Source organism: Engraulis encrasicolus, chromosome 23, assembly GCF_034702125.1.
Source record: "Engraulis encrasicolus isolate BLACKSEA-1 chromosome 23, IST_EnEncr_1.0, whole genome shotgun sequence".
Taxonomy (NCBI): domain Eukaryota; kingdom Metazoa; phylum Chordata; class Actinopteri; order Clupeiformes; family Engraulidae; genus Engraulis; species Engraulis encrasicolus.
This window is the reverse complement of record NC_085879.1, coordinates 6,018,767-6,036,266: the sequence shown is the minus strand read 5'-3', so window position 1 is coordinate 6,036,266 and position 17,500 is coordinate 6,018,767. Positions and strand designations below refer to the sequence as shown.

General features: G+C 45.9%; 1 protein-coding gene across 3 annotated transcripts in view; it reads right to left on the bottom strand.

The window, feature by feature from the left end:
• atp8a1 (ATPase phospholipid transporting 8A1) overlaps positions 1 to 17,500 on the bottom strand; it is a 227,898-nt gene that overhangs the window by 114,753 nt on the left and 95,645 nt on the right. For 2 of the 3 annotated variants that reach the window (XM_063189764.1, XM_063189763.1), the window contains exons 15-18: positions 16,721 to 16,765; positions 9,485 to 9,557; positions 4,805 to 4,910; positions 1 to 51 (exon numbers count right to left, since the gene is read on the bottom strand). The exon at positions 1 to 51 is cut by the window's left edge and continues 32 nt beyond it. In XM_063189764.1, the coding sequence (XP_063045834.1) occupies positions 1 to 51; positions 4,805 to 4,910; positions 9,485 to 9,557; positions 16,721 to 16,765 (275 nt within the window). The remainder of the gene's footprint in view (positions 52 to 4,804; positions 4,911 to 9,484; positions 9,558 to 16,720; positions 16,766 to 17,500) is intronic. The other variant, XM_063189766.1, reaches the window with a different exon arrangement.

Sequence of the window (17,500 nt, the reverse complement as noted above, 5' to 3'; positions counted from 1 at the left end):
CAGAGAACACAAAGCCCAGATTCCGGGCAGCTCGTACCAGGGCTCCCTCATCTGCGGAGGAGAAGAAAAAGAAGAAGAAGAAGACAAGAGGAACACAAGAAGAACTCTGTTAGAAACAAGGTCAAGCATTTCCATTCAGGCCCGTCACAGAAGGAGGGAAGAAAGAGGGAGTTATTTTCCTTTTCCTCTCTCCTCTTTCCCAATGCCACGAGTATGGATTTCACAGGAACATCTAACACTCATTTAGTGTGCAATGCATTTAGCGGAACCCAGCACTGAGAACGACAGAAAAGTATGCTGCAGAAGAGAGTGTGAACACACAAGCACAGAGCTAATTTAACACCATGCTGTTCTCTCTTCCTTTCTTCTATCTTCTGTCTATCTGTTCTGTTTCTCGCTCTCTCTCTCTCTCTCCCTGCCCCATCTCTCTCTTTCTGCCTCTCTCTTTTCCCCTGCTAGAATATCTGCCGTGGGTAGAGCCCTGTGTGTGTGTGTGTGTGTGTGTGTGTGTGTGTGTGTGTGTGTGTGTGTGTGTGTGTGTGTGTGTGTGTGTGTGTGTGTGTGTGTGTGTGTGTGTGTGTGTGTGTGTGTGTGTGTGTTACATGGACAGTTTGTAAGGGGTGAGTAGACGCCTGGAGCAGCTGGGGAGTTGTCGTGGTGTGAGTGAGTGCGTCAGTGGCAACGCACAGTGTTAAACAGGGGAGAGAGAGACAGAGTGAAAGAAAGAGAGAGCAATCTTATGCTTCCACATATCCAACACTTTCTTCACACACACACGCGCACACGCACACGTCTCTGTTGGGAGTACTCAGCATGCTCTGACCTCACCTACTTACTCAGTAGGTGTTTTATCAAGAATTTTGTTTTGAGTATTTTTCTTCCAGAAATAACAGGAACATGAACATGATTGGTCAGCACTTTGCCTTTTGCGATCGGAAGGATTATGCCTACGTATCATTTTCACAGCACAGATGTACAGTAACTAATGCAATAACATAAATGAATTAAACGCACATTTACTGAGATGAGATGATACATGGAAATAAGTGCTATTTTCTGACACAACAGAAACTGGTATTCAGATACTGTATATGATGAATTCAATGTCACCGAGTTTGTTATTGCTGCTTTGGGGAGCCACCATAACATGAGGCTTTGGTTCACTGCAAGTCTACAGCACAACAAATATGGTATAATCTTCCCATCTCCTCCTGTGTCACTCGGTGCAATACTGATGCCTTACTGAGATAAAAAGTCGTCTCTGGGGGTGACGGAGAAACTGCAGAAAGGCACGACAGGAAATTAATCTGGCTAGCGGAGAAAGAGACCTGATATAAGCGAATGTGAAGGGGCGCAAATTAAATCACGGCAACCAATCCGTCCTATAAATACCAAAAGTCTGTCGCGTTTGTTTGTGACGTCAGCCAACCAAGTCACAGTCATATCCCCAATTGCTGAGGGTCACCATGGTCTGAATAAATGAGGATTCAGGAAGGGCTCTCTGGTCTGAAGAAACCCCACCTTATGTGTTTATTAATAAAGGTGCGCGATGTATTTGGCGGCAAATCACATCCACACTGTATAATTGTTTAGTATATGGCAATAGTCACGGTACATCTGCACGAATGGTAAAATTGCTGAACTGTAAAATCCTTCCAATCCGTTCTACTAAATACCAAGAGCTCGTCATGTTTGTTACGTCAGCCAGACATGTGAGACTCATGAGATCCTCAATGCTGAATGTCACCATGGGCCTGCTGCGAGATCTCAGGAGTTCAGGCTTCAAGCATCATCTTTTGTGTTTCAATAAATGTGCCTTGCACAGTTGGTGGCAAATCATATCCATATAGAGTATTAATTCATTTTGTTACATTAATTACTGTACCGTATATCTGGGCTAATGGTTACGACTGAACGACTTTACAGTTGCATTATATTATGGCAGAGTCTTTCCGATGTAAAATTCGACCAATCCGTTCCAATAAACACCAACATCCTATCATGATCGTCACGTCAGCCAGCCGAGCGAGACTCATAATATCCCCAGCGGTCAGGGTCAACATGGCTCTGCAGTACAGTGTGATCTGGAGAGTCAGGCCACAGCAGCAGCAGCAGCCGCAGCAGCTGTCTCTGGCTGGCTGGGTTTGCTTGCTGTGGGCCGCGGTCGGTTTGGCTTATCCATGTGATTGCGGTCGGGGGGGATATAGCTGGTAAAACCTGTTACGCGTTTGTTTATAGAGGAGGAGAATGTTGCTGTGAAGATCAAGATAAGACTTTGCCCCCCCCCAACCACTGTAGACTTGCGCGAGTGTGTGTGGGTGTGTGCGTGTGTGTGCGTGTGTGTGTGTGTGTGTGTGTGTGTGTGTGTGTGTGTGTGTGTGTGTGTGCATGTGAGAGAGAGAGAGAGAGAGAGAGAGAGAGAGAGAGAGAGAGAGAGAGAGAGAGAGAGAGAGAGAGAAGAAAACGGAGGGAAAGAGAGAGAAGGACATAAAGAAAAAGAGATGGAGAGACAAGGAGATGACAGTGCAGACAGAGAGACAGCAAAAATCAGTGATTGTCAGAACTCCAAACTGTCTGTGTGGAGGAGAACGAGAGTGTGTGTCTGAGCGTGCATGCGTTTGTGTGTGCGTTTGTGTCTGTACACACGCGCCTGGGTGAGAGAACCCAAACTCTCTCTCACGCCTACCACGAGCGAGCTCGAAGGGCAATGGGCTGTTTGATTGGTGGCTCACAGCCCGACAAGCAGAGGAAATCCCTGCACACTGCAGCCCTAATCCCACGCTGACATCATCTTCTAGCCCTCCGTGTCTGTGTGTGCCCAGCGCAGCGGGATGGAGCTAAGGCAGAGAGGAGCGTGTCTGGGTTTGGAGTAACAAAGGGGGAGATGTGCGGTACGGGTGTTTAGGGTGAATAGGAGGAGACGCGCAGCTCTGTATGCGGTAAAAAGAGACAAACGTGTCTGTGTTTGTAATGTATAGGGAGAGACGTGTGGCTCTATGTGCAGTAAAAAGCAGACGCGCGTGCCTGTGTTTGTAGTGCATAGAGAGAGACGTCTGTGTGCAGTGAATAGGGGAGACTTGCCTGCCTATGCTTGTAATGTATAGGGTGAGACGTGTGCATCTACATGTATGTACAGTACGGGCAAGGCAGGCAGCCGCTTGGGGCCCCCAAGCCCATAGATAGTGAATAACAGCCCATACTGTGCTACAGTAGATGTGATTTTGGTTAACTTCAAATATTCATTCTTTTGCATTTTCGCTTGGGGTCCCACCTTACCCTAGAATCGCCTCTGTGTACAGTTGTAGTGTGTAGGGGAAAAGGGGGAGACGTGTGTCTTTTCAAACATGCTGCATAAGGGGAGATGGGCAGCCCTGTGTGCTGCTATAAATAGATAGTAGGTAGTATAGAGATGGTAACAGATAGTATGGAAGAGATGTGCCTGAGTTTGGGGGTATGTACGGAGAGGGGAGACATGTCTCATTATATAGTGAAGAGGGGGAGACGTGTCTGTGTGCAGTGAAAAGTGCGGGAGTCAGTTGTGCAGCTTTGTGTAGAGCTAAGTGGGGGAGACGTACTCCTCTGTAAGTACCGAAGACGAGGAGACGTATTTATGTTTAGAGCGCATAGGGGGAGACGTGTGCCGCTACGTGCAGCAAAAAGGCAGAGACATGCGTGTGTGATAGTGTCTTTTGGAGTACAAAGGCGCAGACAAGCATGTCTGTGCTTCGGAGTACAAATGTGGGGGACGTCGTGCGGCTCTGTGTGCAGTGAAGAGGGGAAGAGACGTGCTATTCCGCCTCGCAGGGCGGCCTGGAGAAGAGTGGGTGCGGCGGTACCATCGAGGACTCCACATAAATCCCTGACTAATAAATAAAACGCTGCGCCGGCCATCAGCCAGCCGCTGTCAAATGGAATGTGCAGCTATTCTACCCTGAATAATCTCCACAGTAAACTTGTCAGGGGCTTTTTCCACTGAGAGCTCTGCATCTTTCTTTTTTTATTATTTCCCCTCTGTAGGAAAATCCCCAGCACGCGTACCGTACCGTACCGTGCCTTACGGCGTCCACAGGGGCGTGCTGCTAGTGTTTTGTGTTTTGAGTCATCTCTCTCTCCACCCAATTAGCCGGCTAATTAGAGAACAGCGCTGATTAGCGGCGAGTGTCAACACGGGGCCAAGCCTCTATGGACACAGGGCCACTCCGTACAGATGTTACTCACAACGAAATTGGTGAGGTGAAATAGATTTAACCCCTCGTCTTTAAATAAGTCCTACTTACACCGCTATCTTTTGACATTTTCAAATCTTTTATGATACAGAAGGGGCCGAGAATGGCCAGTTAGGCTGAGGCACATTTAAATATGTAGTTATTTGTTTTTTTTAATATTTATTTATGTATTTATATTCATAAATATTGTATACTGTATTTACTGTATATACTCATCTTAAACCGTTGTTTCACCTTTGTCAAATCATTTTAAACAGTGTTAGATTTTATGTACATCTACAGCACACAGATTTGTGTGTATGAAATGTTTCTATACATATACTGTGTACTATACGCCTTGCCTCATCATCCTTTTACAGGTATACCCCATAGGCATGTACACACTACTTGCATTGTGTCCTAAAGTACTTGTACAGGTAGCCAAACTAGTCACTGTTTACATAAAATACTGGTTACACAGGTTACTGACCAGGCAATGTTTCATTGTGTACACACACTTAGTAGGCCTATCTGTCTAGGAGGTCAAATTAGTCATCATATGAATGGTAAATGGAAGAGTGGTAGCGTGGGTTACTGACCAGGGGAGGCAGCCTGGTAGACAATCTTGTCGTCGGTTCGCTCGGGAACGGCCGTGTGGCAGATGGCCATCATGGTCATGAACTCCAGGATCACAGGGGCCGTCGGCTGCACAGAGAGAGAGAGAGAGAGAGAGAGAGAGAGAGAGAGAGAGAGAGAGAGAGAGAGAGATGTACAGAGATGCACAGACACACGCACGCACACACGCACGCACACACATGCGAGAAAGCAGAGAAACAAGTTTGATTAGAGTCATTGAAAAGAGATGACAATGGGAAAGGAAATTGCTTGGGGCAAGAAAGGGCTATTCAAAACCACAAAACTGCCTGCAGCACTGAAATAGAGCAGACAATTTTGATGTTGTCTTGTTCCTGGCCTGGAGTCAAATAGTATCTGCCAGTGAAATACATGACATCAATCAAAGTATCAAAAGAAACCTGTTATTTAAACTAAGATGAATTGTATTTATGAATTGTAGGACTCCATCAATGTCAATATCCTTGACCAGTCAAACCATTCTCCACAGGTTACAATTACATTGAAAAAAAAAACCCAAAAGCTGCCAATATTCACAAAGATTGTATTTCTTCACCCAATTTCCATGCTGACACACCCAAACCCTTGAACACTCGATGAAAACCAGACAGTCGAACAAAGAGCTGTGTGTCTTTTGTCTTCGTCTATCTCAGTATACCTCTCAGTGTACCTCTCTGTCCATTTCTCGTGATACCCCCACCCCCACCCCACCCCCCTGCCTCAAGCTGGGATTACACTGTGCGACTTTTGCCCCGATTTTGCCATGATTTGGCAATCGCAGGTCAATCTTGAGTCTTGCATCGTGCAGTGTACATGGGGTAACGACAAGCGATTTCGCCTGACGATCGTGCAATCGCAGGGTCGCAAGAAAATCAAAACTGTTTGAAATCCCGGTCGTGGCTCGTGCGTAAATCGCACAGTTAAAGCAGTGCTACGACCCGATTTGACACTTCACATGCACAAATTAATAGAGCCGTGCGATTCGCTGTTGAGTGCGACCTCATCTCCACCTCAGGTGCGCATGTTCCCTCCTCTGCAGACTGGGGAAACATGCATGTTGCGTAGCACAATGGAAGCGTTTGGCTCGCATCTGACTGTCGGCTCGTATAGTGTGAGGACGTGAGTCGTGAGATGTGAACTTTTAAATAGTGAAATTCCATCGTGCAGTGTGAGCAGGAGCTTAATACCCACGACTGAAAATATCGCAGAGTGTTTGCCCGGCTTCAGTCTGTTCTGGAAGGCGGCGTTCCTCCGTGATGACAACCAGTGAGAATAAAACAAGTTGTCCATACCGAACAGCACAGTAGCACTGTACAATCAATGTGCGTCTCAAACTGCCCAAAGGCTGTCACTGTTACTCAAAGACACATAGCCACAACATGGGAGCTCCAGCTGACACCAAAGAGATTAATGACAACGTATACAGCATGTGACTGACGAGGCTCTGTCATAAGACGAGAAGGGATGAGGAGGGAGGGAGTAGAGTGTGAGGGCGGGAGACTGAAGTGTCAATCACTAGAGAAACCACAGGAGACGACAGCACAGCTAGACGAGACCAGACGTGATGGCCACCCAAAAAAAAAGAACAAACTCTAAGAGAAATAAAGATAGGACAGGCATATTTGTTGCAGTGAAGAGTTTTAACATTTAAAATGTTTAAATCCAAAAAGAAAATGCCCACACAACCCATAAGAACATGTGCAAGATGAAATAATTCAAGTCTGCATACTGATAAATGCTTCCAAATGTGAGTTTAATGGCACAACATATTGGACACACTGTAGTCTATCAGAGTGCAATGATTCAAAACTTTTTGTTGACACATTGTCCTTCATCAAAGTACAAAGTGCAATAAATCATTGAGGACAACGTGTCAAAAACGTTGTTACCATAAACTCACATTTGGAAGCATTTCTCAGTCAGGCATTTTAACCTGGTGCTGGACTATGGGGTTTGGAGGAGAGAACCTCATGGGACCTGGTCAGCAAGTACTGTAAAAACACAATCTAACAACTGTCTGGCACAGAGACAAAATCCTGTGCCAGAGAACCTCACTTGTGACTGAAATGAGAAGCTCCCCAGGGACAGAGCCCATGCACAGTCGCACACAGACACAGACACAGAGGCAGACACACACACAGACACACACACAGACACATACACAGAGACACACACACAGACACATACAGAGAGATACAGAGACACACACAGACACACACAGACACACACACAGACACACACACAGACACACACAGACACACACAGACACACACAGACACACAGACACACAGACACACACACACACACACACACACACACACACACACACACACACACACACACACACACACACACACACACACACACACACACACACACAGAGAGAGAGACACACACACAGACACACATACACACAAACACACACACTCCTGTAAAACTGCCCATACGTAATAGCTTTGATTAGAACTGATGAACTGAGCTGTGAGTGTCTTGTCCGGTCTAATAAGTAAGGTCTCGCTGGGCTCTATGTGCTTGCACACAATTACAAACTATACAAAATTAGTCTAATAGCCCTGACCTCATAGGCAACCTTGTTACAGGGCAGTTTCATCATGATGTGAATTCTGAAGTTCTTAAAGCTGCAATCGGGAGGAGGACAGTTGGCTGAGTAACTCTCAGGGCACACTAGTATTTTGGTCTCAAAAAGCTTTAAGGCTCTAATGCGTTTTTGTCTGCGCATGAATGATGACAAGCCATCCAGTGAGAGAATCTCACTCGTACTGATGAGAAGATTCTCATCTCATCCTTTCCTTTTCTCCCTCTCTTCCCACTTTTCACTCCGTCTCTCTCTGTGTGTGAAGTCTGGGGAGGGGGTGCTAATGAAGCGGCTCATCGTGCGCAACAGACAGACAGCACATCATGAAAGCCAAACCGCCATCTCAGACCACTGAGCCATGCCATCACATGGGATGACTCACTGCAACAACAATGGCCTGTCAAATTCCAAGTCATTACAAACACCCAGGACACCGGACTCTTTTGCATAGCCATTGAAAAGCGAAACAAAAGGACTGTCGTCCTAATTACAGACGAGTCCAGAGCGCAGGTGTAGGGGAGGTGAGGGCGGTAATTAAATAGACCTGCATGCTTTGTGCCTGTGGCACGATCCCATTGCCAAAGCAGCAGGATTCCTCCTACTCGTGCCTAATACCAGCTGCAGAGGAGGCTTCCCAAGCACAGGAACTGGTGGATTTATGTTTGGTATTTAGATTAGATTTGTGATGCGAATGCTAACGCAATGCACTTTAAATGTGATTATAGAATCAATATGCTTCATTTGAAAAGATTGGTACCATGATGTGTATGCGTAGCAGTATGACACACACGGGCATCTCTGTCACATAGGCATCTTTGCGAATCCCAAAGACATAAATGAATTCAAAGCACACTGAAGGCTGTATTGGAAATCCAATTATCCCAAAACAGCCTCTCTCCTCCAGGCAGCCCAGATATAGAGACCATCTGACGTCACCTGGCACTAAATGAAACATTTGAATTGCCACATTATAGTGGCCGACACATTCACGGTCAGGTGAATCCTATTCATACCACTACACCCATGCTATTTTCAGGTCAGCCAGAATGGTGCCAGGGAATGGTTTCTGCACCAGCAAAATACATTTTACTTGGTTGCCGTCTAGGACCAACTTTTCAGTTTCCAAAGGCTCTGATTTTTGGCATTAACATGTCGGTCAGTTCTGGATGAGAGAATAGTTCCGTATTTCTGGGTCCACTGATGAAGGAGAGGTGCACCTCTCAGCATATCCAGTAAATCTGCCCCACTATACCTCAGAAACATACAGGCAGGGCAGCTAACAGCACAGCGTTTACTAGCTCATACGGTATCATGCCGGTGCAGGAGCCATTCTCTGGCACCATTATTTCTGACCTGAAAATAGCAAGTAAAAGGAAATCCATGGTGCAAGTACACCTGATATTACACAGCTGTTACACCAGTTAGTCCATTGTACCTAATGAGGTAGGCAGACTGTGTTAAGAACCCACCACAAATTTGATCCAACCAAGACAGAGTTAGCTGATCATGACAAGTACACAGGTCAACTGGTTACTCAGATTAGTTACCTGTGTTGGAAGGAAATTATTTCTTTTTCTACTTTTACTTTGACACTGCTGATCATGTGTTTCTCCCCTAAACTGGAGCTTGTGTAATGTAAAGCTCATGTCTCAGGGCAACGCTCCATTTTTCTTCAGGATGAATAAGTTACTACTCATCTAGACTACTAATTAGTATTCTACTAACCTACACATGAGAGCAGTGTAAAAACTAGTGCAGCTTGTAGCCCATTCGTTACCAAGTATTTCCTGTTACCATCTTTTCCACCCTATCCAAATAAAGCCCTAAACAGACTACCAGGTGATGGGCCACCACATCAGACCCCATTGGGTGGGTTGGTCTCAGTGTCAAAACCAGGACAACAAGTGGTACCAGCCATGTTTGATAACAGTTGGTGTGTGTGTGTGCGTGTGCGTGTGCGTGTGTGTGTGTGTGTGTGTGTGTGTGTGTGTGTGTGTGTGTGTGTGTGTGTGTGTGTGTGTGTGTGTGTGGTGTTTGTAGAGGTACTTACATGATTGCTTTGGAGGTTCTCCAGTAAGCTGGGGTCATTAAACCCAGCCTCCTCCGAGGACTCTGAGCTGTGCCTGCAGACAAGAGGAAGAGAGGAAGGCCGTTAGAGAGAGCAGGAACACACACACAGAGACACACAGAGACACAAGCACACTCACATACGTGCACACGCACAGACACCTGTTCACATCTTGTAGATGTGCTAAACGTATGTTTAATTGCTTAATATATTAACTGCATACACTCCATGAGACCAGTAGTAAACTCAAAGACCATTACGGGTGTGGTGCTGATTTCAATAAAACGTGTGTGTATTGATTTTGCTAAGGAGTGCTTAAAATTACAATTGCCAGGGTGGTCTGTGACACATCTCTGTGATTATAGACCTGCTGCTTTTGACTGCTCATGCCAAAAACACCAGAAAGTTTCACAGAGATCATAGTGAAAGTGTGTGGGGAATTACAACATCGTAAATAGTAGCAGGCCACAAACAAGTAGGTGTTAGTTGTTCAGTTCAGGGGTACACTATGTTACGATTCAATTTTTGTGCATCTAGGCATAACATGCAATACTAAGCACTCATACACTTTTGTGCAGTGCACTGTACATGCATAGTGTTAAAGTTTGTTGATCCCTTCGCTACAGCTAACTGAAGCAGCATTTATACCTGTGCTGCATCTCGCTCCTGCACACTCTGTTCTTTTACAAAATTAAATTGATTTTTGTTTGTGCTTAAGACCCTGTGTTCTGTAGGTTGATATTGGCAAGAGAACATCACTTTAAAAAAAACAGCCACTGATTTAAAGTGAGTTCTCTTGTTTGCCTGTTATTCTGCGCGCGCACACACAAACGCCAAGATACACACACACGCCAGGATACACGCACGCACGCACGCACGCACGCACGCACGCACGCACGCAGGCAGGCACGCACGCAGGCACGCACGCACGCAGGCAGGCACGCAACTCACACGCAAACAGCAAAGCTGAAGACTGTGCAGAAGAAAGCCACAAAATACAAACGACTTTCCTCTTACGAAATTACAACGGCTTTGCTCTTTCGATTAACTCTGCGATTCTGAGAAAACCTAAACAGAGGCTATTTATACCCCCGGCCGTCAATAGAGAATTTACACTTCGCAAGGCAACAGCCTCCTCGCTCTGCTGGGCGGTCGGATGGACGACGCAGATCGATGGGGCTTGCTGGTGGAGATTAATAGGCGGTCGGTAAATCAAACTTGTAGCTATCTGGGGCCCAAATGCTGAACAAGATGTTTGTGAGGGGCTCTGGCCCGGAGTTAAATCTCCCATGGCAAGCAGAGCAGAGCAGAGCCTACGACTCCTTCTCCCTCAGTGAGCCCTGGAAACCCTACTGGAAGAAATAACTAGCCTTTCTATAAAAGGCTTTATACCATTTTTCATGAACATTAAAAAAAGATGCGTTTCAATGTGCTTTCAGTAAAATCACTGCATTGTGACTAGAATTTGGTAAGGGAAAACAAAATGAACCCAGTTATAATTGTCCTGATGCTACTTTAAAATCAAATAATAAAAAAGGGATGTGTGTGAGGCTCTGTGCCGCAGTAAAATCTCCCATGGCAGACAGGGTCTGGTTCTCCCTCACTGAGCCCTGACAGCCCTGGCTGCTGCTGCTGGTGGGAGAGATGGAGGCTTTGTTGCAGGACGTCACAGACCTCCGCGTCCAGGCAAGAGGTTTTGTTATTAGGGTAAGACACAAGAGGAGGGCAGGGCAGGGAGGGGAAATTGGATTCCGTCGAGCTCAAGACCAGGGAGCAGCCGTGCATTTCCTTTTTGGCTCGGTCGCACACATGCATGTACACACACACGGTCGCACACACACAGGCACCCACACACAAACACAGCCTCTGGGCCCAGAACCAATCATCCATTTCATCAAGGACCACACCAACACACACAAGTACGCCCACACCAACATGCATCAATCAACCGGCGAAAGCATCAAGGCTAGAGGGATGTTTGGTCCAATAAGGTCAAAAAAGCAAGCAAAAAAAGCAACGCTGGAACCGTTTTTCATGCATGACATAATTTATGTCACTTAAAAAAACACCCTCCCTGATTTCAGATCATAAATTCAACAAGCATGGCACCTCAATGCTTCATACAGTGCCCTCCATAATTATTGGCACCCCTGGTTGAGATGTGTTAAAAGCCTTAAAATAAATTCAGTGTTTATTGCAGAAGAATACTGTCACACTGAAAATTTTAGGAAAATGTAGCCTTCAACTCAAATGAATTGTAGGGAAAAAAAAAAAATCCCTGACTAAAAAATAATTATTTTTCATTAAATCACCTGTTCCACAATTATTGGCATCCTTAACAATTCCCAGGAAATAAATATAATTGAAGCATTTCTGTCATTTCTACAGTAGTTTACAAAGTTTACCAGAGTATGTAGGAACATTTAATTAGTAATTCATCACTTCCTGTTTCCCTGGGGTATAAATATGACGTGACACCGAGGCCATTTCTCTTATCCACTCTTAAACATGGGAAAGACAAAGGAACACAGCATACAAGTGAGGCAGATGTGCGTCGACCTTCACAGGTCAGGCAGAGGCTACAAGAAGATTGCCACTCAACTGCAGCTGCCCATATCTACTGTGAGAGGAATAATTAAGAAGTTCAAAACAACTGGAACAGTGGTAAACAAGCCTGGACGAGGACCCAAGTTTATTTTGCCACCACGCACAGTGAGGAGGATGGTAAGAGAAATCAAAATATCTCCAAAGCTCACTGTTACAGAATTACAACAAATGGTAGCATCCTGGGGTCACAAAGTCTCCAAATCAACCATCAGGCGCTGTCTACACGCCAACAAGCTGTTTGGGAGGCATGCACGGAGAAAACCTTTCCTCACCCACAATCATAAACGTAAACGTCTGGAGTTCGCCCAGCGGTATTGGGGCTTCAACTGGGACCGTGTGCTTTGGTCAGATGAGACCAAGATTGAGCTTTTTGGCAACAAACACTCTAAGTGGGTCTGGCGTGCCACGAAAGATGCGCATGCTGAAAAGCACCTCATACCCACTGTGAAGTATGGGGGTGGGTCAGTGATGCTGTGGGGCTGTTTCGCTTCCAAAGGCCCTGGGAAGCTTGTTAGGGTGCATGGCATCATGAATGCTTTGAAATACCAGGACATTTTAAATCAAAATCTGTTGCCCTCTGCCAAAAAGCTGAAGATTGGTCGTCACTGGGTCTTTCAGCAAGACAATGACCCTAAACATACGGCCAAATCTACACAGAAATGGTTAACCAGACACAAAATCAAGCTCCTCCCATGGCCATCTCAGTCCCCAGACCTCAACCCCATTGAGAACCTGTGGGGTGGGCTGAAGAGGAGAGTACAGAGGAGAGGACCCAGGTCTCTGGATGATTTAGAGAGATTCTGCAAAGAGGAATGGCTGAAGATCCCTCTTTCTGTCTTTTCCCATCTTGTGAAACATTATAGGAGAAGATTAGGTGCTGTTTTGTTGGCAAAAGGGGGTTGTACAAAATATTAACAACAGGGGTGCTAATAATTGTGACACACATTATTTGATGTCAAATAATTATTTCTTTATGTGGGATTTTTTCCCCACTGAATAAATGCACTTGTATTGAAGGTTGGATTTTTCTCTTTTTTTCCATTAAGGTCCCATATTATTTAGAGAAAAATAATAATAATTGGAAGCTAAAAACACATCTCAACCAAGGGTGCCAATAATAATGGAGGGCACTGTAAATATCCACTTACTGTATCCTCATTGTTGCTCTACTGGAAATATCTACTTTGGGTTTATGTACACACAGATACATTTTGAACCGTACCTACTTGTTGTTACAACTGGTATTTAGTGTCCACTTCAGATTAACCATTTTTGTTTTCTACTGCACTATTTGTGTGTGTGTGTGTGTGTGTGGGGGGGGGGGGGGGGGGGGGGGGAGGGGGGGGGGGTGTAGGGGCTGTTCCATCTGTGTTATTCTCTAGCCTACATGCTTGCCACAACTGGTTTTCACAGCAGTTCCACAGTGAGCGCTGTTGAGGGCTAGCCAGTCCGCATTAGGCAGGATGTAGAAGCCTTTGTCTATGAATTCACTCCCATGATAGTCAACAGAGAGAGAGAGAGAGAGAGAGAGAGAGAGAGAGAGAGAGAGAGAGAGAGAGAGAGAGAGAGAGAGAGAGAGAGAGAGAGAGAGAGAGAGATGGAAACAAAAGCAGAGAAAAGAGCGAGGCAAATCGAGTCAGGGTACAAACAAAGGATGGAGGACAGGTAATGAGGAAACAGAAAAGACAGCGAAAATGAAAGGGGTAGAGAAAGAGACGTCAACAAAAAGAAAGGAACAGAACAAAAAGGACAAAAGACATCTGATGGGAGAAAGGTTTATAGAATGGAGAGAGACAAAGAGGAAAAAAGGCATGCAGGAAAAGTAGAGCTGTATAATGAATACATGAGAGATAGAGTGGGACAGACAGAAGAAAGAAATGTACAGCAAGAATCAGAGAGAGAGAGAGAGAGAGAGAGAGAGAGAGAGAGAGAGAGAGAGAGAGAGAGAGAGAGAAGGGGGGCATGGGAGAGAGAGAGGAGGAAAATGCAGTGGCAGCACAGATCCTCAACGCACGCACGCACACGCACGCACGCACACACACACACACACACACACACACACACACACACACACACACACACACACACACACACACACACACACACACACACACACACACACAGGAACAGGCCTTAAGCTGCTGCTTCTGCTACTGCAGTGGCCTCAGGAGAGCAGTGTGCTGTGCCTGCCACTTCGCTCTCCTCTCCTCTGCTCCTCTCCTCTCCTCTCGTCTGCTCCTCTCCTCTCCTCCGCTCTGCTCTACTCAGCACAGCAGGGCTGGCGCTGCAGTGACTACACTACAGCACAGCGCGTAACGCAACACAGGTGAAGACATCTGTTCCCTTAATTATTGAATACAGACTCCCGAGACCGGGTTTAGTGCTGGAGCGAGCATTCTGGGGTGATGTGGTTGGTGTTCTGGAGCGTACGGTACGTCAGAAGGGGCGTGCAGGTGCTGCTGGGAGACCTAAGCAAGGGCAGGAGCTGCATGTGTGTGTTTCTAAGAATAGAAAGCGTTTGACTATAATAAGGCAGACATGCAAACATGAGTTTCTACGGGTAGTGAGGACTTCAACACATTTTTGCAAAACGCTTCCTACAGTATGCATGCACAGTGTTCTGTGACCATGCTAATGGTGATACTGCACATAACTGAGTTATATTGTATTTTATTGACCACACTGGAAGCTACTCAGTAGCTTTATTGAAACTAGATTTGATTACTTACCTACAGTACGCACTTTATTTACTCCTAACTTACTTGGGATGCTATAGCTATACTGTACACTTACTGAAGACAAATTCCTTGAATATGAAAGTGTACTTGGTCCTTAAAACAGATTCTGTTTCTGACAGACCAATAGGCAAAATGGAGTCTGACATATCAGAGAATAGCTGAGAATGCGCAGCTACTCTAATATAGTGAGCTATGGTCCGTTCCGGTACACCGTCAGGCTGCTGCTACAAACAAAACCAAGCACAGCACAGGTGCAGCTGCAGGTCTGACATGTCAGTGGAAATAAAAAAAGTCATAACATCATCTGCATCATCGGCAGGCAGTGCATTCTTGAAGGGCAGCACCTGTGTGCCAAAAGCACTGGCAGCAGCATGACACAGCCCGAGTGCAGCCATTGACTTCCTTTACAGGCTTTGAAGGATGCAGCATCCAGAGAGATGCATAATGTCCAACACACATACAGTGCAGTGCGACTATACCTGAACTGGTCTGGGACTGGCACTGGGAATACACGCATGGGGATAAGTTCAAACGCACACTGCGGCGTAAGCTCACACGGCGGGGCAAGTTCACACTGCGGGGCAAGCTCAGGTTCTTCCAAAGTTGTGCTTCTGCTGAGGAGTGGAAAATAGTAATAAAATAAAATGGGTCCAGAATGGGCTCTAGGACAGGGTGTGCAGAGGGTGGGGGGGGAGAGTCAGATGCTGTGCAGGCAGGACTGCAGTTCTCCATCGAATGCAGCACACACATGCACGTTCTGGAGTGTCCTACAGCTACATTTATCAGAAATGTTCAATATGTCATCGAACATTGTAATCTGGTAGAGAACTAAACATAATAGAAAAATGATGAGTAAGACGTGTTTGTATCTGTTTTTGTGCTTCTGTGTGCGTGTGTGCGTGCGTGCGTGCGTAGTCTGGTGCAGAGTCCAGAGTTCCAGTTCAGTTATATGATATTTTCATAATGCATGAGCTGTGTCTGGAGGAGAGGCGGGGGCAGCTAGTAATAAATCAAGGTTCTCTGCATTCTGCACTTTTCGTTCCTTAACACAAATCTGTTTCCTTTTATTACTGCACCACTCTGCCTACTAAGAAAAAGCTATGCAGCTAACATACTGTACTGTGCTCCATTTCCATATTTCTGATACTGTTTGTGCATCATATGCATTAGGTATAATTTAACTGATAGGAGAAAATATAGAAATTACACTGATATGCATTTAAAAAGACATTCAACTGAAGGTGAAGGCTTTTTTTTTTTTATTCAAACCCGGGGTATTTTGCCATTAGAACCACACACCTAATTCATGCATATTTGCCAGGGGAGCTGAGTGGGTATAGGCCCACTGTACACTGCGGGATACACACGCACACACATACACCAGTAGAACTGTGGCCACGGTGGATGTTATTTTGAGGCAAAGCAGAATACAATACGACTGCATGAGGTCCACAGTACAGCAGCTCATCAACAATACAGATACTGGTTCACATATCCCACAGCATGAGAAGAAGCCAGACGTTTTATGAAGTGCTTTAGCTTGGATGCAAATGCGTTTCTGCGTTAAATAAGCAATGTCACCACAAGCAAATGTGCTGCCAACACCAATCAAAAACGGCAGTGCAGCAACCCCAAAACATTTCCCCTGCTGCAACTTTCCAATACCTGCTGCACAAAAAACACACCACCACAAACACAAAAGCAACAATGACATTACAACACACACAGTACTTAACACTCACTCACATACACCCATACGTAGGTGCACAAGAAGTACACACATGCCAAATGTACACACACACTCAGACCACAAAGACAAACACTGCACACAAGCAAGGTAGCCACACCAGCCAAAATGGCAGTCTTGTCTTACCAGTCCTCCTCAGCCATACCACCTTCCTCTGGCTCAGGAGTGTGGCTGTTGGGTTGACAAAAGTTACAAGGAGAAGACAGGTTACACCACCGTTGAAGTCACCCACCTTTTACAGTCACTGTGTGTGTGCGTGCGCGTGTGCGTGCGTGCGTACATGTGTGTGCGTGCGTGTGTCTGAGTGTGTCTGAGTGTGTGTGCGTGTGTGTGTGTGTGTGTGTGTGTGTGTGTGTGTGTGTGTGTGTGTGTGTGTCCAGACTAGAGATGCACCGGATCCTGATTTTTAGGATCCTGCCGGATACCGGATCCACTGCTTAAGATCCTGCCGGATCCGGAACCGGATACCCGATCCTACGAAAGGGTTGAAACACGTAGCCAACTCACACATGTGGGCCCTTTATATTACGTTGGTGCAAACTATTTTTAAGACTCATTGGCTTACTCTCCACATTGTCTTCAACGGCTGCTTCCAAATGGCTTTCACTCCATGCAGCGATTGGGGTTGTGAAAGACTGACTGAAAAGCCTAGGCTACGTAAAAAGTAGAGATGCCCCAGATCCTGATTTTTAGGTAATTGCTGGATACCGGATCCACTGCTTAAGATCCTGCCGGATCCGGATAGTCTGAAAAACCCTATTATCCTGCCGGATCCGGAACCGGATCTTGGATCCTGTACATCTCTAGTCCAGACCAGGCTGAACAGGGTAGAAAGAGGACCAGAGAGAGGACTTAATGGCGCAATGCACAGGAGTGAATGACGAACCAGCCAGTAAGGCAGGGGCT